The 25,748-nt window shown below is 39.0% G+C and overlaps 1 protein-coding gene across 1 annotated transcript in view; it reads left to right on the top strand.

Moving 5' to 3' along the window:
- USH2A (usherin) overlaps positions 1-25,748 on the top strand; it is a 526,768-nt gene that overhangs the window by 430,596 nt on the left and 70,424 nt on the right. Inside the window, exons 55-58 of the mRNA XM_036235436.1 lie at positions 6,539-6,646; positions 12,679-12,862; positions 13,798-13,955; positions 24,349-24,507. Of these exons, the coding sequence (XP_036091329.1) occupies positions 6,539-6,646; positions 12,679-12,862; positions 13,798-13,955; positions 24,349-24,507 (609 nt within the window). The remainder of the gene's footprint in view (positions 1-6,538; positions 6,647-12,678; positions 12,863-13,797; positions 13,956-24,348; positions 24,508-25,748) is intronic.

Raw genomic sequence — 25,748 nt, 5'->3', positions numbered from 1 at the left:
ACAGTAATCGCTCCTGTGCTGAAGCATTAAATACTTAGCTTGTCTCCATGCATTTGCCTTTCTCTGTTCTACAGCTGTGATTTCCCACTTTTTAAATTCGATGCCGAGCACTTGAATGATGTTTTCATTTCTCCTCCTCCTCTCAGACTCCAGGATTAAGTTACAGTCAGAACGGTTCCTTTGAGACATCTCTTTATTTCCTTCTTCTCATCCTGATCAATTCATGAGTACTTTTCAATTGATGTGCCCTTTTCATTGCCTGTTTCTCATATTTCACATATATCTCATTTTAAGGACTACCAGTAGAGACTTACTTAAAATGACAGCAAATTCCAGTTGAAATGTGTTGATTTTATTGAGTTTTACAGAGTCATATATATGAAAGGTCATGCAGTTCATGTAAATCATCTATGCCTAATGGCAGTCGATGCCTTTTTAACAGAGTATTCGAATCAGCCTATTAGTAATCTGCTCCCCTAAAGCATGAAAAATACAAGGCCCAGAAAATAGAATGTAGAAAACCGGGGGTTCTAATATTGCCTTTCCTCAGGCGAGTCTGTAGCCTAGCTAAGCATGTCTACGCTACCATGCCCACAGTTTACGGATAGGGAAACCGAGGCACCTGATGGTCAGACGACTTGCCTGTGGTCATAGTTGCTAGATAGGTCAGTATTTGAACCCAAACAGCCTAACGTCAGCCTCCTCTCATGACAGCTGTGCAGCACCGATGTGTAGATTGTGGTAGTAGCCCGTAGGGAACCACTTAGATATGCATTCCCACTTGGGTTTTTCATATTACTGGAAGTTTACACTAGGTCAGCATTTTCCTTCTAAGGCTCAGAAGCCTGACCTAATTGCTCAGCCCAGTCCTTCAGATCCTTCCAGGCCTCACCCTCTCTCATCTCTGTGGTCATAGGCGAGTTCTTCCAACTCTCTCCAGGCCTTGGCTCCCTTATCTGTAAAACCAGCGAAGAACAGAAGTAGCTCATGGGTTAGTGAGGGCCTCCATTGTGTTAATGCACAGGAAATCCACAGAAGGTCCCCAAATAGTAAATATTCAGTAAACTCTAGCTAAAATGTTGTTTATGTAATCAACTAGCCAACTTCTTGAAAATAACTGCTTTTCTTGTACAAAATATTTAATTAACATATAGAGTACTGTGAAAGGGTAAAAGTCAACAAAGAGAAAACCTCTGAGTTGCTTTTATTGTTGAGGTATCATTAGCATGTAACGACTTAGTTTCGTGTGTGCAACATAATTTGATATTTGTATACCTTGCTAAGTGATCACCACAATAAGTCTAGTTACCATCTGTCCCCATACAAAGTTAAAATTTTTTTCTTGTCGTGAAAACTTTGAAAATTTACTCTCTTAGCATCTTTCAGATGTACAATATTATTGACTCTAGTCACCGTATGATGGACATTACATTCCCATGACTTATTTTATAACTAGAAGTTTGTTCTTCTTGACCCTTTCAGCCATTTTGCCCTCCCCCATCCACCCCTCTGGCAACCACCAATCTGTTTTCTGTATCCATGAGTTTTGTTTCGTTTATTCATTTATTTTGTTTCTTAGGTTCCACATGTAAGTGAAATCATATGCTATTTGTGTTTGTCTGACTTATTCCTCTTAGCGAAATACCCTCAAGGTCTGTCTGTGTTGTCACATGGCAAAATTTCATTCCTTTTTATGTCCAAATAACAGTCCATTGTATGTATGCCCCACATCCTTACCCGTACGCTCACTGATGGACATGTAGGTTGTTTACACATTTTGGCTATTGTAAGTACTGCTGCAATGAATACAGGGGTATGTGTACCTTTCTGAATTAGTGTTTTTATTTTCTTAAGAAGTAGAAGTAGAATTGATGGATCATGTAGTGGTTCTAATTTTACTTTTTTGAGAAACCTCTATGCAGTTTTCTACAGTGGCTGCACCAATGTACATCGCCGCCAGCTGTATGCAAGGGTTCTCTTTTATTCACATCCTCACCAGCAATTGTTATTTTTTGTTTTTTGTTTGTTTATTTGTTTTTTAATAATGGCCATTTCAACTGATATGAGGCGATATGTCACTGTGATTTTAATTTGTATTTCTCTGATGACTAGTGGTGTCGAACACCTTTTCATGTGCTGATAGACATCTGTGTGTCCTCTTTGGATAAATGTTTATTCAGATCTTCTGACCATCTTTTCATTGAATTGCACTGTTTTTCTTATTGACTTGCATGAGTTCTTTATTCATATACTTTAGATATTAACACCTTATTAAGTATATACTTAGCAAATATCTTCTGTTTATTAGAGTGCCTTTTCATTTTATTGAGGGTTTTGTTTGCTGTGCATAGTCTTTTAGTGTGATGACATCCTGTTTATTTATTTCTGCTTTTGGAGGCAGATCTAAGAAATCATGTCCAAGACTGATGTCAAGAAGCTTATTGCCTGTGTTTTCTTCTAGAAATTTTTGGTTTCGGATCTTATGTTCAAGTCACTTATCCATTTTAAGTCGCTTTTTGTGTCTAGTGAAAGGTAGTACCCAGTTTCATTCTTTTGCATGTGACCATCTGACTTTGCCATCATCATTTATCGAAGAGACCGTCCTTTTCTCATTGTGTATTTTTGGCCTCTTTGTCTTAAATTAAATGACCATATATGTGCGCCCAATTAATATACATTCGCGATTAATTATATATTTCCGAGCTCTCTATTCTGTTAAATTGATCTCTGTGTTCGTTTTTATGTCAGTACCATAGTGCTTTGAATGCTTAAACTTTGCAATATCGTTTGAAATCTGGGTGTGTGATGCCTCCAGCTTTGGTCTTATTTCTCAAATTGTTTTGGCGATTTAGAATCTTTTGTGGCTTCACATACATTTTAGAATTTTTTGTTCTACTTCTATGAAAAAGGTCATTAGAATTTTGATGGGGATCGCATTGAATCATAGCTGGCTTTTGGTTATATGGACATTTTAACAGTATTAATTCTTCCACTCCGCAGGCACGAAATATCTTTTTTATTTATTTGTGTCTTCAGTTCCTTTCATTAATATCTTATAGTTTTTAGTAAATGAGTCTTTTACCTCCTTGGTTAAATTTGTTTCTAAGTATTTCATTCTGTGTGATGCAGCTATAAATGGGATTATTTTCTTGATTTCTCCATCTGACAGTTCATTTTAGTGTCTAAGCCAGAATCAAATGCACACTCCTCAATTCAGGTGAAGTCAAATCTAAACAAAGCACAAAGCCCGATAGTGGCCAACAGACTGGTTTCTCCCGGAGGAGGTGGGGGGGTGGCGGGGGGGAAGTTTGGTTATAAAAGTATGAATAGACTCAAGAAAGTAAATATAGCGGATGTGGAGTTGCACGACTCGAGCCAGCAAATGCCAGCTGAAACGAACATGCGCATTCCTGCCTTTTGCTTCCTTTGGCCCTTCCCATTGGCCTTTCGGAGGCAGAAACAGCTCCTGAGGACAGACTACCTGCAAATCACACTAACTCGGTCATCCCTTCCCTCCACCTAGGTCTCACGCCTCCCACTCTCATCTGATGTCTTTGAGCTTCCCCGACCTGCTGACCTGTGCCGTCTAGTCAAGGCTCAGTTCTACATCCGTCCCTTCATTCTGCTGCTCCAGTAGCTTTAAGAGATATATACCTTCCTCCACCCGCCCTGGCCCTGTCCTCTGTGAGGCCAGCCCACCCAATCCAGCTTAAACACCTGCGCAGATTTCTTTGGCATATCTTCCTCAGTGTATCAGAAATCCCCAAGGGCTCGCTGCTCCATGGCCGCACCTTCTCTAAGGATGTCCTCTGGTGTTCTGGGCTGTGTACGAAAAGGATGCCACTGAATTCACTTCGGAAAGGTTTTTGTAAAGAAAAAATAATTTCTCTTTTTATATACGTGAATTTTCTTTTGAGCTGCTATCCTCGTTGCAAATACCCTCAATCTTCTATTCAACTTTAACACACTTCTGCGATGGCAGGTTTTCTTCTCTCCCCAAGACCTGTCTTAAAATATTCTTCCAAAGTCAGCGCCTGTCTGAAATCAGACCAGATGGAAGACAAAATGAGAAAGAGAATCGAAGCTTTTTCTTTTTTAGTCAGGATATTCCAGAGAAAAATCAAACATTGCTTCATTTTTACCAGCCTTACTTAAGTCTGACATTCAGAAAAAAACAAACAAAAAACCCTAGAAAATACTTTGTTCACAAATTGTATTAATTTTTGTTGTTATTTAATGGTTTTCTGCAGCTACAGGAAAATCTCAGTGAAGAGGCGCTATGGACAGAGATGAGGATGGAATTATGGGGAAGGACCTGTCTTGTCAAATCACACTTGGGCTGGTTCACAGCCCTGACACCCTTATGGGGTACTTTGGTGGGCTTGATCATCTTTAAACACTACTTAACAAACATTAAATGCCTCAAGTAGGCATTATTGGGGAAAAATGATTTTTACAAAAACCCTCAAGATCCCATTCTTACTCTCAAACTGCTTACATTCTAAGTGAGAAAGTAAGATAGTTAGATAAAATGGTATTACAAGGGTCACGGCCCCCTTTGGGGGCAGTGGCAGTAAATGGGGCGCCGTCGGGCTGAGTTAAATTAGCCAGCTGCAGGCTCTGACCTTCATTCCTGGATGTTTCCTTCCATTTCCTTTGAGCTCCGTATTTTATAATCTTCAGCATTTTCCCATAAGCTTTTATCAAACACACATGGCTTGGGTATGGCTTAGATCTTTCATCGTATTCCTCATCTGTAAATCAGGTAAATATCAAAATCGTGTAAATCCTCCATAGCAACCAAATGGAAGATTACAATCAAATAAGTATCTGCATCTTTTCATTAAACCGATAAGGAAAATGCAAAGAAAGGGCTTTGACGCTGAGTGCGGGAGCCATTCCAGCTGCGGACGTGGCCGCGTCAGCGAGAACCCAGACCACGGCTCCACTTCTCAGGGATCCGCTTGATTAATTGTCTTCTGTCCTTCCGCAAGCACCTGCTCTGTGGCTGTCACTCTTCGATGCATACAGTGGAGGGCAGGCCAAAGTTCTTGTTCTTTTAGAGCTTGCATCACAGTGGGGGGAACAAAGTGTAAATAAACAGATGCAGAATAAAACATCAAATGATGCTGGAAGCGAGGGGGGAAGAAAAGTAATCTGAGAGGATAAAAAAGTGCTGGTGTAATGTGTAGATAGAGTGCTCAAAGTCTTTAAAGATGGAGCATTTTAGCAGAGATGTGTGTAAAGTGACGGAGTGACATGCGAATGTCCGGAGTCAGAGTCACCCCATCAAAAGAACAAAATACGTGGAAATGGAGTTCAAAAGTCATGGAGAGTTAGTATAGTAATCGCTGGGTTCACGTTATAACCGAGCCCAATTATTTGACATGTAGGCCAAGTCCTGTTAAAAAAAAAAAAAAAAAAAAAAAAAGCTTTGGCATTGTTTGAGTTTTCCCAAGAATGCAGGCGACAAATGCGAGCCTCAATATACTTCTTGTTAAATGCCGCTGAGTCTTAAACTTGCTTCTGCTAAAATATCGTTCTAAGTAACCCACTCCGTCTTGTCTATGGCCTTAGAAGGTAGATGCTATCGGTCCCCATTGTACAGATCAGTAGATCAAGGCAAAGAGAAGCTAAGTAGCTTGCCCAAGGTCACCAGCCAGGGAGTGAAATCTAATAACCTAGACCTTCTATTGTAAACGGTTGTCATTTTTTCCCCCTGAGAGCTTATTGAGCAGTTACTGCGCTGCATTATATTCTGAATAAAAAACAATCAGCACTGTCCTCCTATGGAATTATGTTTAATCTATGTGTAAAGACAAAACCAACATACCCCCCAAAAGCTGCAGAAGTGTGAGAGGACAAATGTGGGCACATATGGTGAAGAAGCGCAAAGTTGGGAAAGGTGGGTGTTAGTTGGTGTTACTATTAGCCGAATGTGGCTCGGGGCTACAGAACACTGACTCTGTCATTCTTCTTTTTTCCAACCCTATTCATTTAAGAAGCAGTTGGTGAAAGTGGGTTGGTTAGCCTGGAGAAGAGAAGGCTCGGCGGGGATTTGCTAACTGTCTACAAATATTTGGAGAAGTGTCATGTGGAAAAGAAATTAGATTTGTTCTATATGTCCCCAGAGGTGGAAGTGATAGAGTTCTCCACAATATAACGAAGGACTTTCAAACAAAACAGGTCTAGAGTTCTTGGAGATGGAGCGGGCTCTTTAGGAGACGAGGTGCTCCGGTGGCCTGGGCGGGACAGCCTCTTCAGTGACATCTTGTGCGGGGGAATGAAAAGAAGGATGGGTGCGTGAATTACATGAATTTTAAGCTATCTTCTAAGGTTGAAAATGTATTATCAATGACAGATGAAATTTCTATTAATACTGCCCCGCTTATGAAGTTCATATCTTCATGAAAGGGTTGTTTTCTGCTCCTAAAATTTTTGGATATCACATCTACAGCTCGGCATGTTACTTCCGGTGTTTAGTTGATAATAAATAATCCTCTCAAGATGAACTTTATTTCTCATTTGCTCTTTCTAGGTCTCCAGCCGTACACCAACTACAGCTTCACACTTACAGCTTGTACATCTGCCGGATGTGCTTCTAGTGAGCCTTTTCTAGGTCAGACACTGCAGGCAGCACCTCAAGGTAATTAAAAAATACCTGTGATCTGAGAGGAGATGTTTTCATACGACGTTTTTAGCTAAACGCTTTAAGCTCTCTTATAACAAGGAAGAAGAAGGACTAAAGTTGATCGGTCAGAAATAAAATCATATTCTAAGTTGCCATTCTTCAGGTTTGGTTAGACTATAAGCCTCCCAAAGCGAAGTTTGCTTTCAATTCTTTAAACCTTTTAGATTTGGTGTTCTATATAAAACATGATTATTATTATGTAGTTGGATATGCAAGTCCTCAAAAAATCAGAAGTTAAACATTTCTGGATATGTTGTATTTGTTAGGAAATACATTACCTATATTTCATATATATTGCCTAACATAACAAGCACCATGTCCACTGCTGAAGGTGACTAAACCATTCACTGCCCTCGAAACTTTACAATCAAGTAGAGCTGATATGACAGGTACTCACCCCTACATGAAGGGAGAGAATCTGAAAGTGATATTAAGAGAAAAACAAAATGACAGAATGCTCAGGTTAATCTGAGGAGGGAACAGTTGGAGCCCATCACAGACATCTAGATGGATTTCATGAGCAGGTGACTTCTGAGATTGTACATGAGGAGTAAGGATTTTGACAAATGAACAAGGGAGGTAACGTACGATCAAATGTGGCTTGAGGGAGAGGAAAGTAGGGTCATCACCTTAGAAGGCAAACCAACAATAGCTATTGAATTTAAAGTGTTAATTCTTCATGACACAGCAGTTACATTTTCATTATCTATGCCAGAAAATAACTTTTCCACAACTGCACATGGAGGCATTTACCAGGATGTTTATTGAACTATATTTTGTTTGGTTGGTAAGAGGCAAAGTGTCAGAAGCAATCTTAACATCCATAAGAAGGGGAATTGCTAAATATATTCAAGTATGTTCACGTGTTGGAATTCCATGCATCAGTTTAAAAACATGAGATAATCACATATGAAGAAGAAGTTATAGAAGCACATTCACATGTGGTATTTTATGTATTAAAAGAGAAAAATAGAAGATGATACTCATTTCTATAGGTAAATAACTGCATAGAAAAAATGCTGGGAGCATAAGTACACCCAACCGATAGCCATGGTTACCTGTGGGCTGGGGACTTGGATGGGTTGTGTCATTCACTTTTAGGAGAAAAATATGCTCAGAAGCTTGGGCTAGTGACCAATTACTTGTTATTCTTTATTATCTGCCTGTTTTCCATGTGAAGAAATAGAGGCGTAAATAAGTTTCTAAACAGAAACTCAAAGTTAACTACCATCATGGAGCCATGTACTCCTTGTCCATTACTCTTTTAATGAAAGGGATTGTTGTACCTCAGAATATTAAACCTGAACTTCCTACCAGTAAATGGGGAATAAAATGGAAAATTCCACATATGGGGCATATGGCTCCTCACCAGGAGTTCACTAATGATGTTTTCTATATAAAGAATGCTTCATGTCAGAAAGCTTAGTGTTCCTTTGAAAGGAAGAAACCAGCAGTGGATTTTTTGGAAAGGTAAACTATCAAATGGATACTTTGATGATAATGGATAATTTCTAAAGGATGTACCAGCCACTTTTGGCTGAAACTCAAGCCTGATAAAGTACCAGGGTCTCTTGTTCATGTTTACTCATCAAATCCATATATTTAAAATCTTAGAAAATATGTGTCTATTTTCCCACAAACATAAAATTGAAAAGGGCTCAGATTTCTCCGAGCTCTTGAAAGGACTCAGACTTCATGACTTAAAAATTATAGCTTTCAATAGTGCAGGGAGCGTGAGATGAGAAATGCTATCTTTAATTTTCTTTTTTAGCTCCATGCACCTGTCCTTTAACACAAATAACTGCTCACAGGAGTAATAAACTAAATGGACTTTCCTCCTCAGAAGAAACATGGATTTAGAATCCATTTTCTGGCTGCCTGAGTGCCATCATGAATAACTGAACTTACACGTGGAATAAAGGTAGTCTGCGTGTTTAACTTGAGTTGTAAGGGAATAAACAGCAGTAACATGAGGTTCCGTTGTACTGTAAAGTAGAAATAAACATTGTTTTAAATTAACAACCCAAACGTAACTAATCATAACGTGCCTATTTGAGTGAATCGGACGCAGTGTGAGGGTCTAACATTTGAGCGTCTTAAGTAGATATAGAGAGAAATAAGTGTTTATTTGTAGCTACCTTGAGCTCTTCTCATTTCCCTCTCATCTTTAATCTTTAAAAAAAAAAAGTTAATGCATATTATGACTTCACTGATAACTTGGACACGATTTTCTACAATTTTATCCTCATAGAAAATTGTATACCCTTAAGTAGTGAGAAGAGTCTGAATTGGATTGTCACTCTTGTTAGAATTCCTGCCATCCCAGCAGATTCTAATTCATTTCAGGGTCCAGTCATGCAAAACTGTGGGCGTGCTTTTCCTTAGCATCGATAGTGTGGGAACAAAAAAAAAAAAAAAAGGAAAAGAAGACACATCTTCCTCTTCTGCTCCAGATTCCTCCCTCCTGCCCTTCTTTTAACTGTTGATGCCCCTGTAGATTCTCCCACAGCCTTGTACACTTGCACTCAACAGTTTTCCTTGAAAGTCTCAAGTACTGGCTTTAAATCCTAAACAAGGCTGAGAACTAGCAAATTCCACAGCTCTCACGAAGGCCACCCTCATGGATTTAAAGCCTCTGTGTACACCTGTTAACGAGACGTTTATTTTTTGCTTATACCGAGGTTCGCATATGCTTCAGCCTCAGTATGTAGTGCTTAAACTCTCTACCCACTGTCGAACCTGCTTTTCTTCCTTGTCTCAGCATTCACCTAATCACCTAAACCCAAAATTTATCGTTCTGATTGCTTCTATATTCATCAGACTGTAGTATGCAGTTCTTCATAAAATCGTATGAATTTTAACGCGGAAGGATCCTTTTTAGCTCTTCTCCCTTTCCGTCTCTTCTGGATGGCCTGAGTTCAGAGCCCTGTAACGTCTCCCGATCTTCCTCATCTTCCTGACTCAAGTCATTTTTTTCCTTTTCTCATATCCCCATCCCAATTCATGCCCCCCCTTTTGTCGAAATAGGCGTATCTCACAATTGTCAACTCCATGAAATACCACTTCCTTCCAGGAAAAAAAAAACTAGTTACAGCAAAATAGACCCCTCAAGTTTTAACTTCTTGCTACAAGTCCATCAAGTCTGCTGGTTTACCTACTATTCCCCTCCCACTCTCCTTTCTGGGTGGTTTTCCTTGGAACTATCCATTTCTTTTCCTTGAACTGCCTTAACTCTGCCCTTCTATTGTGTACAAGAGGATTTCTGAAGCCTTCTGGGACTCAGGCTCAGAGAGGGGGACAGATTCTCCATCCGGGACCCATTAAGACACCTCACCAAAGGTGGTCTCACTCTAGTAACGATTTTCTTGTAGCTGCCAAGATAACACCGTCTCCATTTCATGGCACAAGTAGAAACACAGCCCTTGGTTTTTCACATTCCGGTTCCATCTTGTACATCAAACCGGTGGACACCGTGTTATTACCAGCACGGACAGAGCTTTCACCAGCCTGTACAAATACGAAACTCAACTTTTGCTGAAAACATAATGCAAACCACAAATGTCGCTTCATGTGATTTCATTGGGCTCTTTTGATGGTTCAAACTGGAAAGTAAGCCTTTCTCATCTCTTGGTGGTTTTTAATATATCCTTCAAGGTAAGAAAGATGTGACTGCCGGAAGCAGATTGTGACTAAAACTTTATCCTTTTCTTAAATCAACAAGTTAATAGCATGTTTAAGTCAGAACTCCAATTAGTCGGCTGAGTCAATGGGGAGCTGTTGGCAGAGAAACCTGGAAAAAAAATGTGCGCTGTGATTTGTGGATTTGTCCAAGTATCTAATATAAAGGGAGCTTTCAGAACAAAATGAACTACTTCCTTTTCAGGAACAAGTTGTTCCTTGGAAAATCAGTAAGTTCGAGCCATTTTGAAGTCCATCTTGATTTTTTTTTTTTCAGGATGCTGTTAAATAAATTGAATTTGAGTTTCCCGAAAAAAAAAAAAAATTAAGTATCAGGATCTTACTCTTTACTGAATAACTTACACAGGAGAAACAGCCAAACAAAAACTACTGGTTAAGGGAACCTAATACCGAAATGAGTTTTCAAAAGCTGAGGAGGAGAGTTGCAGTACCTGTTCAGAGCACACCTAGATGGCACCGTGAAATGGTGGCATCGAACTCCCTCGTCGTTAGGTTGTCCATCAACACGTTTGTGTATCTGGAAGAGTACTTGAACGTTTGCCCTTGAATTACAGTTATGTGTGTACATATTTTATCTTGTATACAGAGAGGTAAACTCGTTGAAAGAACGAGCCACGTCTTAGTCATCTTCGCATTCGCTGGCACTGCCTAGATCGCTTAACGTAGTAATTCACAGGAGCTATATTTATAATCAGTTTATTCAGTCAACATGTATTAGACATCATGCTATCTGTAAAGATTGACAAATAAGACGGAAGCTCTCTCCCCCACGGAGCTAACTTTGTAATGAAGCAGAAAAAGAAGTAGACTGTATAGTCATAACAACATATAAATAATGATAGTATCGGAAAGAGATGATTACCATGTCATGAACGTTAACAGGGAAATAGAAAAGGGATTATGATAGAAACTAGGTTGGGATCACATTATAGGGTTAAAGTTAGAGTTAGGGAAGGGTGGTCAAATAAGACCTCCCTGATTGGGGGATATTTACACAGGTCACTGAACACTGAGAATAAAGTGCAAAAATCGCATGGTGTCATGAGTGAAAGTGTCCCAAGCAGAGAGAAAGAACATGAAGCATTCCGGGGGCACAAAGGAGTCTGGTGTGGCTGGAGCTTCATGAACAGTGGAGAGAATGGTGTCAGGTGGCCCAGAACCAGAAAAATGTAGGACCACACAGGTTATCATAAAGAATCGAAATTATATAAATAATTTCAACAGGGGTGTATACTTTATAAAGATTGCACTGCCATATAATATCAAATTTTTATAGACATTACAATGAAATAGAGAAGGACAAGATTTAAAACATGGAGACTGGTTTAGAGGTTGTGACAGGAGTCTGTGAAAGACGAAAGAAATGTGTCTTAGATCAGGAGCGGGGGCGGTAAAGATACCGAGAACGATATAGAGTAGAATGCAGGACCTGACGGTAGATCACATTTAGGGATGAGACAGGTGTGAAAGCATTACGCATAATTGTTTTGCCAAAGAAAACGGATAGATGAACAAGATTGGGAGATGAATAGATTGCAGACAAGAAAACTAAGAGTTCCGTTTTGGACGTTTTAAGTTTTCGATAAATAGTCATCCAGTTGGAGGTCTCGAGTAGACAGATTCATGAGTCTGTAGCTCAGGAGAGAGTTTTAGTGCAGTGATTGGTATGCGGGAGTGGTCGGCACGTAGGTGATATTTAAAACGGAAACTAAATGGAGGTCACTTAGAACGTGAGTTTCGGAAAAGAAGAGGAGAGGAGACGGCCTCGGGCTCTGAGGCCTTCCATACCTTTGAGGTCCAGCGGGGGATGAGGAGCCAGGAAACGGGCCTGGAAGGAGTAGCCGAGAGAGGGAGGCAGGAGGTACAGCACACCGGTGTCAGGCAAAGGGAGACGTGTGCCGATGCGTTGAGCTGGATGGATAATTCAGGTAAATCCCAGATTGTGATGACTTGCATGTATTCTAGGTAAATAGTCGCTGAAGTTTTAAATCCCCAGACAGTCTTTCGGGCCTGATTACGCTCAGAGTAACAGTCACGATGGAGAAATTTTCCACCACTACCTGTTTGACATTCACTTTCTGAAGGCGATTCAGAAGTAAAATAAGGCAATAAAAACATGTATTTGCACCCAATTATGCATTTCACCTGCAAAGTAAATAAAATACAGTTTTATTGCTCACCATGAGATATATCAACGAAATATCATAGTCTGCAATGTGGTGGTTTGACTTTGGATGGGGTGTTTATTTTACCCTAACAATAAAACCTTGCTGTGTTATTCTTGCCAGGAGTTTGGGTGACACCTCAACACATTATCATCAATTCTACAGCGGCGGAATTATGCTGGGGTCCCCCAGAAAAGCCCAATGGCCTCGTTTCTCGGTATCGATTGAGCCGCGATGGAACCTTGGTCTTCCAGGCTGGTGCAGAGGAGCGTTGTTTCACTGATAAGAGCTTGGAGCCCAACAGCAGGTCAGCTGAAAGCAAATTGCCAACCACACAGTTAGACATTTAGATTGTTCGGGGTTGGAAAAGAGTGTGCCTCCAATGGAAACAATGTTAAATTGATGGATTAATTAATTCCCTCATTTATTAGCCATTTCATAGCTGACGAGATCTGTCAGTGATTCAAGTTCTAACTCATTACGTTAGTCTTCAGAGTAGACAAAATTCCTTAAAAAAAAAAATGGAAACATATATATACTCTTTTACATGAAATAAAAATGAAAAATTTTAAATATGTAAAATCTTTAAAAAGCATTACATTTAAAAATTATCTACAGAGACATATATTTCTCAAGTGGCAATAAAAGAAATTTAAAGAGTTTTGTTACACGTCAGCTCCCTTTTCTTCTGGTGTAATGTTTTCTCTACTCATTACACTGTGTATAGACTTGAATGATTTTAAGGGGAAAAGTTCCACATATTTGCAATTCATTCCCATTCGCTTCTCAGTAGAGACAAACTATATCTTAGGTCAACAGATGTTCTATTGCAGAGGACAAAGATCAATTTAATTTTATTGTGGAGAATGGCAATCAATTTAGAAACATCTGACTCTAAACATATTTCCTTGAACTCTTAACGCACTTAAAAACGGAGAAGATTAACGCGAATCTTCCACAGTCCACAAACACATTCCAAGAATTTCCTGAAATGCCTGAGGAAACCAGTGAATTACTAGACGGTTAAAAACAAAGGTGCGAGGGGCACAGAGTGACAGCGAGGAAACGGTGCTACCGGGGCTCGAAAGTCTACCAAGTCCGTGGAAATGTTTCCCAACAGGGAGCGAAGAATTTGCAATTTTTTTCCTAACCTTGGACTTAGCTGTAGATAGAGAGCCTGGCGAACGTGGTTCAGTTCTTTCGTGCACCGCCTTATCACATTTTTTTTTTTTTTTGATGCAGATACGTTTACAAGTTGGAAGCCACGACGGGAGGCGGCACTGGTTCTAGCGATGAATACGTTGTGCAGACACCTGTATCGACACCAGAAGAAATCCAGCCTCCGCACAATGTCACAGTGATTGGGCCTCACTCCATATTTGTAGCTTGGACCACACCAGGTAAAGATATAAAGAGTGTGTGTGTGTGTGTTCAAAACATGTTAGGGAAAAATAATTAGAAGATGGGAAACAAGGATGGAAATGCGAATTCAGTAAACCAGAAGGAATTAACCGGTTTCCTGGACAAATATAAACAAAATAATCCGAAACACACTCCTGAATGTATGCGTGCATAAGCACATACGTACCTACGTATAGATACAGATGTAGATTTAATGATAAAGACATGCAGGTACGAAGATGTAGACTCTCCTATCAAAGCAATACTTTCTTTCAAATATCAGAGCCTAAAAATCTGCCTTCTTACTCATATACATCAGAGGTAAGTCATACAGGTCTGAATCACCTCGAATATTCATGTTTCTGGGACCCTGTGCACCGAATCGTCATATGATTCCCTCTATATTATGCAGTGAGCTGGGGATCCAGGAAGATGATAGCCTGCCTCCCCCTTGGGATGGAGCTAGTGATGGTAGCTGAATTACGCCTCTCCAAGCTGTGGAGCCTTCATTCAGCCATTCTGTCACTAGCAGGTTGCTTTCGTACTTTTTAGCGCATTGTTGTCTTTTGATGTAAACGCCGTCCGCAGGTAAGACCTCTGGCTGCATTAACACTGTGGCGTGAGAATGAGGAGCACAGTCGGCCTCCTCTGCCTTTTGACGTAAGGTACACATAGGGGGTTTTATTTCAGTAGAATTTAAAACTGGTCAAGGTGTTAAGTGCATGTCAAGGATAATGTGAATTTATTTTTAATATCCGATCTGAAGATGAAATCGAAGCATGAAATTAAAACAAACCCCTATGGTCCCCATAAGTTTAGCCACAGTTCAACGTGGAGGTAAAAATAATTGGTTCACAGGCATTTGCCCGTCATTGGGCCCATTCCATGAAATCATCAGCGGAGAAATATTTTTACATTGGTTTGAACAGTTATCTCAGTCAACACGGGTAATATAGTCATAAAGATCACATAAAGGACTACTGTATATTAAAAAAAAAAAACTTGAATTCTTATAAACTAATCTCTTTCCGATGTCATCATCTAAGACAAAGACAAAAGGATCTTTTTCTGGTCAAATTCACAGAAGAAAATCTAAGGGCTTTATAAGCAAATAACAATGTAAATTGCTCTAAGATATTAAATATAAATGATTTCATCCGCCTTTGTTTTAAAATAAATATGCGAGATATTAAGTTAAACAAAACACGAAGGAATAATCAGTCGTGGTGGCTTGTGTCCTTAAGCACTGTAACCCTTATCCAAGTTTGAGGACCATAGATGTTCTTGAACTGTGTTCTTCATTTCAGTGGACAGAAACACAAATCGTTTGCAGTCAAAAATGCGCAAACTTACCTATCACTTTGTAAACTGATTTCTCCTTTCACGGAACAGCTTTGGTTTCTTGTGATATTTTATGCGGATTACTTCTTGGCATTTTTATAGCGCTGTAATGTTTCTGTGCCACAAAGTAAAGTGAGGCAGAATAGAGCCGGTTTAAGACCAAATTCAGCCTCTTGACTGAAGACTTCTCAGATCCAGAGCAGGGTGTTTGCCCATCCAGCAATGAGGGAAAGGCTAGGATGATAAAGTCGATGATCTCTTAGCTGTGTGACCGGGAAGTTTCATAGTTTATCAAATTACCTGTCATTTTAACATTATTGCACACATATATGGCCATCACTAATCTGAAGACTTTACACAGAGTGAAGATTTGGAAAACATTTCTTTTTTGGTGACTAATGTAGGATGAATGAGACAACCAGGGTTCATATCCTGGTAGTGACACCTATTAGGTGACCTTACACAAGGCAGATTTTTTTCTCTATGAGTCTCAGTTACATCCATCTGTAAAATGGAGAGAATAATAGCACCTACGTGTAAGGTGGTGTAAAGATTAACTGAGATCCTTTATGTAATTGGCATTATCTGCTTTAGAATATTCTATAGATAGTGATGGTTATTTTCAAGTAATTATTTTTGCCTTTAATTGTTCATTATTTTAAATGTATTTGCTCCAACATTTGTTAGGTCCCAAGGCCCCCATTTTCAAAATGATAAAAGTGTGTATTACAGGATTCTATTAGTAAATTTTTAAGACTTTTTTCAAATTTCTCAGCAATTTTTCATTTTTTTTCTTTGAGTTCCACATCGTATTTTTATGTCTAATGTATAATGTTTCAATTAGAAAGAATCATTGTGAAATAAAACACAATTTTTGTTGTTTTACTATAACCTTAACTCTGTCTACCTCAAGCTTTATAAGAAATTATTCATTCTAGCCCAGCCTAGAGGATATTGTAGAAATGTTTTACCCACTAACTCTGACCATATAACCAACGGTTAATAAATCTATAATATCCAGAGCTGTCAATCTTTTAGTTTCAGATGCACAAAATCTATTACAGAAACCCTGTAACATATAGAAAGATTAAAATCTTAAATTAATTTTTTTTCTGGTGCCTAGAAGGATTTTGAACTCAGTAAACAGGCAGATGATTTTGACTTGTGTATAATCTACAGTTGATTTTATTGGAAAGTACCTCATGCTGTGTTTTGATTTGGATAATAAAAACATTTTTCTGTTCCTGAATAGTCACAAATATATATTTTAAACAGAAAGAAAACAAACCCTTTGTAACCGGAGGGTGTTTACTTGCTCACAGTCAAGAGTGTCCAGGCTTTCTTGCTCTCTCGGTACACGTCATAGTGCCCCGCTCTTACATCACAGGTGTGGCTGAAAAACGGGCCAACAGGCCATACCTGTAGTTTCCAAACCTGAACGAACGTTAAAATGACCTGGAAAGCCTGTACGAAGACAAAGCCTCAATCCCAAGTCTGCCGCGTAAGAATCTCCTGGGAGGGCAGCAAGGAGTCTAGATGTTTTCTAAAGCTCCCCCAGATGATTTTGATGTGCTCCAAATTTAGAAACCGTGGATCACACACCCCAAGCAAAAGTGGTCAGTGACAATAATATGCATCAATTGTACTTGTTTATATTTGCCGTTTGTTAAATTCTTTTGTGTTGAACACTTTGATTAGCACTTTCCCTGCTGTATCTCTTAGCTCATTCTTACGTAAACCCTCGGAGACAAATAATATCATCACCAGATTAAGGTAAGATATGCGAATCTCGAAAAAGAAATACAGTATGCTCAAGGCCACACAACAGGGCTAGGATCCACATTCATGTCTGCTCCTAATAGGAGCAGTTCCTTCCTGTCTTTGGCTTAACTCCTCAATCCAAATTGAACTTTTTATTTATTGTGCAAACTCGCAGATTTATGATAGAGTGCCTTTGCTTTTTGAAATAGTAACTTGGAAATAGAACTAGGTATTAGTGAACACCAAATTATTGTGGAAGAAAAATGTTTGTTGATGGGCATGTAAGACCAGAAGAATGAGCTGTGGAAAATGGAGAGTCCCTGATGGGAAAAACGCTACCTGTCAGGTATTCCATCCTGGGGCTTGAAGGGACAAGGAACCAGGAGGCTTTTTGGACCCATCTGAAAGTCCAGAATGAATAGACACGACTTAACAAAACTAGAGTCCAGGTGGAGAAAGATTTTAATCAAGTGGAAGAAGGAAAGAAATATTTCTTAAATTATCTCCAAAAGCAGAGATTATTCAAAGACTATTTTAAAGCATGGTAGACATTCTCATACCTCCCAGGTAAACCTTGCTTCACTTTATCTCATTATTACCTGAACAATGTCAATAGTATTATCAAAACACTCTAAGCTCTAGAAAAATCAAGATTTCAACTCATTTGTATATCATTTATTCCTCCACATCAGGCAGTATGCAAACACCTTATCTTTCTAAAATGTTTGCTTAATTAATTAATAGAGAAATAAAGTGGTAAGCTTCTAAAATATATCATTCAGGCAACTATAAATAAACTTTGAGCTTTTTGCTACTTAAAATTATTCAAACACTTGATTTTTTTTTTTATAGAAGCCCATACATCCCTCCACCTACCTCAACCCTTCACACATGCACACATACACATACATACAAGTTCCTTCTTTAAAGACAAACAGGACAACTACACATATTTTCTGAAAACTACATGTTGTGTTGTGGATGCGTCATTTCTTTACTCTAGCTCAGAAAAGGAATTGCTGGTTTCTATGTGGAATACTCTCCCCCTATTTAGTTTCCCTATTGGTCTTTAAGCTAAGCGTTGCAGAAATGTCTTCGAACTTCCTGTTTCTCATCTCTGAAAGGTGATCTCAAAGGCCTAATTTGCATTACTGTTATGTGACACCAGTGAGAGAACATTGTAAAGCATTTCACGGGGCACTGGATAGATGGTGGCCATTATTCAGATCTACAGGCAACGTAAACCAGCTTAGTTTATTCCCAAACATTCCTCCTCACCTGTAACCAGCTCTGAACCTTGGGTCAGGACTTAAATATTCATACGGAAGAGAGCAGATGATATATATGTTACCTAAATGGGTGAAAAATTTTAGAAAATGAAGAAGCAAAATCTTCATGGAATGTAAATGGTTTATTCAGAACAAGAATGGAGCTAGGTTTCCCTGCTGTTTGAGAATCTAAACATTCAAAATTATTTAAACTCTGAAGATAATAATGAGCCTTTCTAATTTATCAAGGTGATGACTATATTTTGAACTATCCTAGCCCTTAATCATGTTCTAATTAAAAATGTCATTGCATTGAACACACACTTTTTCTCACTAAAGATGCTGAGTTATTTAGGCTTAATGCACAGTATCGAAATACTTTTCCTTTCACATTTATCTCTGAGTCCATTAAAGAAAAGAATTGGCAATAATTCTTCTGAGAAATCATTTCGATTAATACTGCTTAGGAATATAAATGTTTTTTATTAATCAAGTTTTGATTAAAGAATAGCTAGCCATAATATGGCTTATCTATAGATATTAGGCATCTTGGTGTTCAGTTAGGTCATCTGCTGCAGTGTATTAGATCAGATACTATCCATTTAAGTCAAAATTGGCATTACAGATTTCTCGGGAAAGGAATTAGCATCGCATTAATGGGAATGATTCACATGGGCAACCACTTTGGTTTCCTTATAAGTACAATAACCAAGTGACAGGCAATGGTGTGTTTTAGAAGGAATTTAGAATTCATTCCAATGATTTTTGGTTTACTGTACAATTTGTTTGTGTGAGAACACAAGCTCTACTCTCTGAGCAAATGTCAATTATAGGATACAGTATTCTCAGCTATAGCCTTTGCGTTATACGTCAGATTCTCAGACCTCATTCATCTTATAACTGAAAGCTCGCACCCTTTCACCAACCTCTCCCCATTTCCCCCATCCCCTCAGCCCCTAGCAACCTCCATTCTGCCCTCTGTTTCCATGAATTCAACTTTTTCTTTAGCGATTCCACATATAAGGATGCCTTTCTTTTTTAAGACTGATGAATATTCCATTGTGTATACACCATGTTCTCTTTATCCGCTCATGTGCTGTTAGACACTTAAGTTGTTCCCAGACTTTGACTGTTGTGAATAATACTGCAGCGAACATGTCAGTGTGGGCCTCTCTTCGAGGTAACGATTCCATTTCCTTTGGGTAACATACCCAGAAGAGGGATTGCTGGGCCATACGGCGATTCTACTTTTAATTTTTTTGAGGCTGCTCCATACCGTTTTCCATAGTAGCTGTGTCAGCATCGCTGTACGAGGGTTCGCTTTCTCCACATCCTCGTCAGCATTTACCTCTTGTCTTTTTGATAATAGACACCTTAACAGGTGTGAGGTGATATCTCATTGTGATTTTGATTTGCATTTCCCTGATGATTACTGATGGTGAGTAGTTTTTCATATCCCTATAAGCCATTTGCTTATCTTCTTTGGGGAAACAAAAATGTCTTCAGGTTCTTTGTCCATTTTTTAATTGGGTTATTTATTTATTTATTATTATTATTATTGAGTTTTATGAGTTCTTCGCATATTTGAATATTTAACCTCTTATCAGATAGGTAGTTTGCAAATATTTTCTCCCATTTCATGAGTTGCCTCTTCATTTCGTCGATGGTTTCCTTTGATGTGCAGAAGCTTTTTTTATTTTGACTTAGACCCAGTTGTTTATTTTTGTCTTTGTTGCCTTTGCTTTTGGTATTTAATAAATTTATCTTACTCTATTAAGTTTTAACATGTACCGGACATGCTTCCAGGAGATGAACACGCATCTCATCTAGTGCGCATAACAATTTGTACTTTGTCCTATTGTTGTTCCTATTTTACTAATGAGTAAAGTCAATTTAGATGTTAGGTATTCGTGCCAACCCACAATGTGACTCCAAATTCTAGGGTCAATTTTACGGTGCTATATGTTCTCACTATTTTTCTCTAGCAAAGGATTTTTTTTCTTCACTCTACTACAATATAGGTCAAAAGCTAAAAAAGAAAAATAAAATACCGTAAATATAGCAAATATGAATGAGGACAAAACAATTCAAGGGCAGTCTATCCAGTAACCCAGTGGGGTCATTTTATTTGTTGGTTACAACTTCATTTGCCTTTGGGTAGATTGCTTTATCTATTCATTTTAACTAACATGACAATGTTTACTGAATCCGACTCAGGAGCCAGGCATGGTGCTAGGCACCCCGATAGTTATAGAAGAGAATGAGACAATATCCCTCTTGTCAAGAAAATACTATCTATTGGGTAGAGCACGTAAAATAACTAGTATACAAACTACGTAAAATTTCCATATAGCGCATGTGGGTTGTGTTTAAGAGGGTCCTGTTTCACTCTCCTACCCCACAAAGGACATAACCAAGACATCCCTGCTACACAGAGGAGAATTTAGGCTGATCTGTTAAAAGCATCATGTGCAGCACAGCCAGTGTTTTGGAGCAAATGCAGCTATCAAACCGAATTAATAGTTTTCTCTTACAGTTGTTTCTGCTTCAGCTCCTTAAAAAAAAAAAAGATTTTTAAAAAGCATTATTTGATTGACTTGTCCCGTTGTAAAGTATTCACCTGCTGTGAAATGAAGCCACGGAGAGAAAAAAAAAGTTGAATAATTTAACTTTTTTATTTGTAAAGATAATCAGGGTTTTTCTGATTACATCTTAACTTCATAAATGTTAAATAACCTATCAGCATCTAGTTGTTGTAAATTATGAAAAGGAGCACTGCAAGGAATATTAACCAACGGAATCCTTGTTCTTTAGTGAACAAGAAAATGTGTTATGGCAGCTTGTCATTGTGCGACTGGTAACTTTGACACCAAATAACAAAACTGCCATTTGCACTTAGGGTAAATTGGTTCACTTGAGCTTCCACTGCTCCTCTCGGCCTGACATAAATTTATGAACTCGGGAACTAACCAAGTCGTGTGGTTTCCCAGCTGACTGTAACAAATATGCCCATTTCATTTCATTTAGTCATCAGAATACCAGGCGGCTGGGGCGGTTCGGACTCACCGCAGATGGCGTAGGGCTCGCAGGCGCACAGCGGGCTCTCAGGTCTCAGTCCCGTAAATCATGACAGTGGAGGGGCCCTCTTCCTTAAATGGATGTCAGTGTTTGACATGTTCACAGCTTCCAGGAGCATTTTCTTTTTCAACACTTTGTAGGTGTATGTAAAGGACATTTATTTCCGATTAACCGAGATGTGAGAAATCTATTTTCCAGGTTCGTGCTTTGCCCAGCCATCTTTTAACCTAGACCGAGATCGTGTCTGAATTTGCAATGTGGCGGAAGTACAGTGTTGTTCCCTGGCCCCCTCGGGGTCCTGTCCTTTGCGGCAGAGAGAGGTTACTGAGGGCTGAAGACAAGGGTGACCTCAGACACACTGAAAGGGAAGCCACTCTAAATTACTGCTGAGAATGAAAAATAGGACATTTTCCTAGGAATACAACTTGATCGTATCCAAGTATACATAAAAATAAAACTAGATAACAAAACATGGTTATAAAGATATTTACCAGAATGAATAGAAAATTTATTTGTAATTGAAATAGCTTTATGTAAAATTTGGCTTCAGGAGTGTTTGAGGGCACATAGGAGTATTGTCATAGTTGTGGGATTTTCTTTTATTTTTCCATTTTGTTCCATTTCATTTGATTTTGTAGAGATGCCTGTCATTTATTCAGCACTTTCTAAGTTGTAGGAATGTACCAAAATGCTTTACATATGTTTTCTTTATGAGGTGGCTGTTAGTATGATTATACAGATGAAAAGATGCATTTGCAGAAGTTAGTAATTTACGAATAAGGCCGGAGGAGGGATCTGATCTGTTTGACTCCATTTAATGATTTGTCTAGTTTAACAAGAAAGATGGCATACTTTTCAAATGTGCCTCCGTCAAACTGTTCTACAAGATCTAGGGACAGAGAAGACAGAACGAACATTCATTCCATCAACCAACAGTCAAGACGCAGCTTTGAGCTAAAATCTGGGCATTGGAACTATACTGAGGAGGAGAATAGAGCCCCCAACTTTATGAACTTGATATTCTAATGGTAGTAAATGAGATCATGTCTGCTGCCTTGCATAAAACAGAGACACAATGAAATGGCTACTCTTGTTTCCGTTACTGCTGCAACCACGCAATGACTTTCATTGCGGTTCTCTTCCCTCCTGTCCCTCACGTTTGCAATCCAGCATTTACCTGCCAACAGTATCATTTGCCCAAAAAACAGGTTAGATCGTGTTAGCATCTTCAGAGTCTCCCTGTTGCTGTTTATACAAGAAGCCCTAATTTCTGGAAGAAATCATTGATAAAATGTAGAGGCCACTTGACTTTGAGAGTGAAGAAAGCAGGGTCTACCGCAAAAGTCTTAACTCTGAGGGTCTTACTCTAAGGCCTCTGGTGCTGGGAAATGGAGAGAAGGTAACCTATAAGGAGAACAGGTTTGGTCCAGAAGATACAATAACTCTGTTCTGAACCTGTTGAGATTAGGTTTGTGTGAAGTCGGCTATTGAAAATACAAATCCAGAACTAGAATTTGTACTTGTCAATCCCTTCACCTTGCGAAATTGTCACGGGGCTGTAAAGCATAGAGAATATAGCCAGTTATATTGTAATGAATATGTATAGTGCCAGGCGGGTACTAGAATAGTCAGAGGGATTACTTCGTAAACTATATAGATGTGTAACCACTATAAAAAAAATACAAATATGAAATGCAGAAGAGATATAAAATCAGAGATAAGAATTTAGGAGTCAATGATAGAATAACAGTCACTTAAGCAACTAGGACAAATTCAATAGATAGTTTAACTGGGATTCTCTATGTTTAAAATAAAAATTCTCAGCCTGGGTTCAGCGTGATCTAGTACCTTTCCAAAGGAAGCCATTGATGAGTCCTTCTAGCTGTGATCACTATTTCCTTTGGAGACTCCTTATTTTCATCTGTCCCACACAAATTCCTGAGCATCTCTGGCTTGTACTCGCTCTTCCGCCCGGTATATATTGGGGCTCTCTCTGTAAAAACCAAGACCACATTTCATTCTTCAGACCTCGTCTCTCATGAGTTAATGAATCCTGTGCTATAGATTTCATTGTTTCTCTGGCAAATATAAACTTAAGTACTACAAAGGTAAATAATTAAACTTATCTATGTCGCGAGTATCAGGTCAGTGAGAAAATTTAGTGGAAAACTTTATTATTGTCTTCATTCAAGGCTCATCTTGTCTCCTTGAACAAGTGTGCATGTTGTTCATGAGCAAATCAAATTTTTAGGCTTGCAATGATATGAATAAATTGTGAGGAGGATGAATTGGCAAGACCTTTCTTTAGGAAGCATTGTGAAAAAAAAATGACAGTTTTTGAACCAAAATTTTATATGTATTTAGGTCTGTTAGTCTCACTGACAGAGTGGACTGTCCTGACTCCGTAATTAATGCACTACTGATTCTCTGGGTGGACTGTGACCTGGGTGCTTTATGGGCCATTGTCAAGGACTCGTGTCAGACTGGATGCGTACACAATGCGTCCAGGAAAATCATCATCACAAGCAAAACTGGTGATTTTCTTATGTACTTTAAGAGTAAATAAGCCTAAGAAAAAATATATGACAGTGTTTCTAATTGCCTTGTATTTTTTAAGAAGTGAAACGTGCCTTCATTTTTATTTGCCTGGAACTGTATCTTTGAATAGAAATAATATACTTTGTTTGTTTTTGAAAATGGGCGATGCCCATTCCTCACTTTTGGACTATGTGCCCTGATGTTTCCCAGCTTGAAGTGCATGTCATTATTAATCACTGTATTAAGCAATAATATGCCTTTAAGTTACAAAAGTTTAAGTATACATCGTTCTTAAAAGACAAACATTCATTGACCGTTCTCTGTAGCATACAAATAAGTTCGTTCGTTCTCTCTCTCTCTCTCTCTCTCTCTCTCTCTCTCTCTCTCTCTCTCTCTCTTTTTCAAGGGATCCTCATCTCCAAAATGCCTGTGGAGTACAACGTCTTACTCAGCGCTGGAAGTATAGCACCCCTCACCTTCTCCGTCGGTCAACGTCGATCCACCCTTCTGGAAAATTTGGCTCCTTTCACCCAGTATGAGATAAGGATACAAGCGTGCCAAAATGGTGAAAGTCTTTCAGACACTTGTCCTGGGCTTTTCTAAGACAATGTTTTATTTTAAAAAGTTCCGTGGAAAAGGAATAGATTCTCAATCCAAACACAAAGACTAACATTTTCTTTCTATTTATACCGGACTATTTACCCAGAAAAGTCAGAGCCTGGCATTGAGTGAAGCGTTATGCATCTCTGCACATTAAGTCATGAATATTTAAATATATTAAAATGGTAGTATTGCAAAGTCTTGTTTTAAAAGACCCTTAAAGGGAAGAAAAAAAAAAAAAACCTAGATCACACAAAGGAATTATTGGTAATATAATACAAAAGGGGTATTACAAAACCTTCCTAGAAAATGTAGTCACCTTGGTTCTACTTAAGTTTTATTCAGTGGGGAGGGGGGGGCGGGGTAGTGGGAGGGAGACATTATTTAGAAGCCGAGTTATACTCAAATAAATCGTACATATTTTGAAGTGCCCCCCCTGAGCCCTGTAGCTCATGTACATAAACCGTCACCTTGAATGTCGTGGTTTAGCCTAGCGGTTAGTGCCATCATCTTCAGGAAGAGCCTCTCTCACTCCCTTCGTTCCTCCAGACCTTACGTAACACCCAGTCCTTAAGAAGAGCTGTAACTCATATTAGTGTAGAGAGCAAATTGCTTCACCTTAGGTCAGAGAAATTTACCAGTGATATTCAACACGTGGTTGGGACGCCTGCGTTTCACGCCCTTGGAGACATCTGTTTCCAGATGAATGCGGGTTCCCGTAGTGTCGGGTAGGGATGGGGGCCTGTGGTTTAGCTTTGCTTCGTTTTGAAATCGAGAGTCAGTTTGCCCACTGCTCTCTATGAACCAGGTAAGCCATTTTAGCTCGAAGGGTATCGTGCTCCCCGATCCAGTCTTCAAATAATCAACATGGACATAGCTTTAAGTCAAGGTTCCCTTGATTTAAAGGAAACATCAACTTCTGCATCTCTGTGTCTCTAAAGGTATGCTGCGAAGATACAGTATCCTTCAGCTTGATTGTTTCTGCGTGTGATAGGCGGTCATTGTTTTAAAATATTGGCAAAAAAATATAGTTAGGGCATATAAGATCTCTCTCTCTCTCTCTCTCTCACACACACATACACACACACACACTCTCTCTCTCACTCACACACACACGCATGCACGCGCGCGCACACACACACTCTCTCTCTCTCTCTCTCGACAAACTCAAGCATGTTATGTCTTTCTTGCTCGAATGACTGCAAT

This window comes from Rousettus aegyptiacus, unplaced genomic scaffold (assembly GCF_014176215.1).
Source record: "Rousettus aegyptiacus isolate mRouAeg1 unplaced genomic scaffold, mRouAeg1.p scaffold_m13_p_18, whole genome shotgun sequence".
Lineage (NCBI taxonomy): Eukaryota > Metazoa > Chordata > Mammalia > Chiroptera > Pteropodidae > Rousettus > Rousettus aegyptiacus.
The sequence above is the reverse complement of the archived record's forward strand: the minus strand, read 5'-3'. Positions and strand labels throughout refer to the sequence as shown.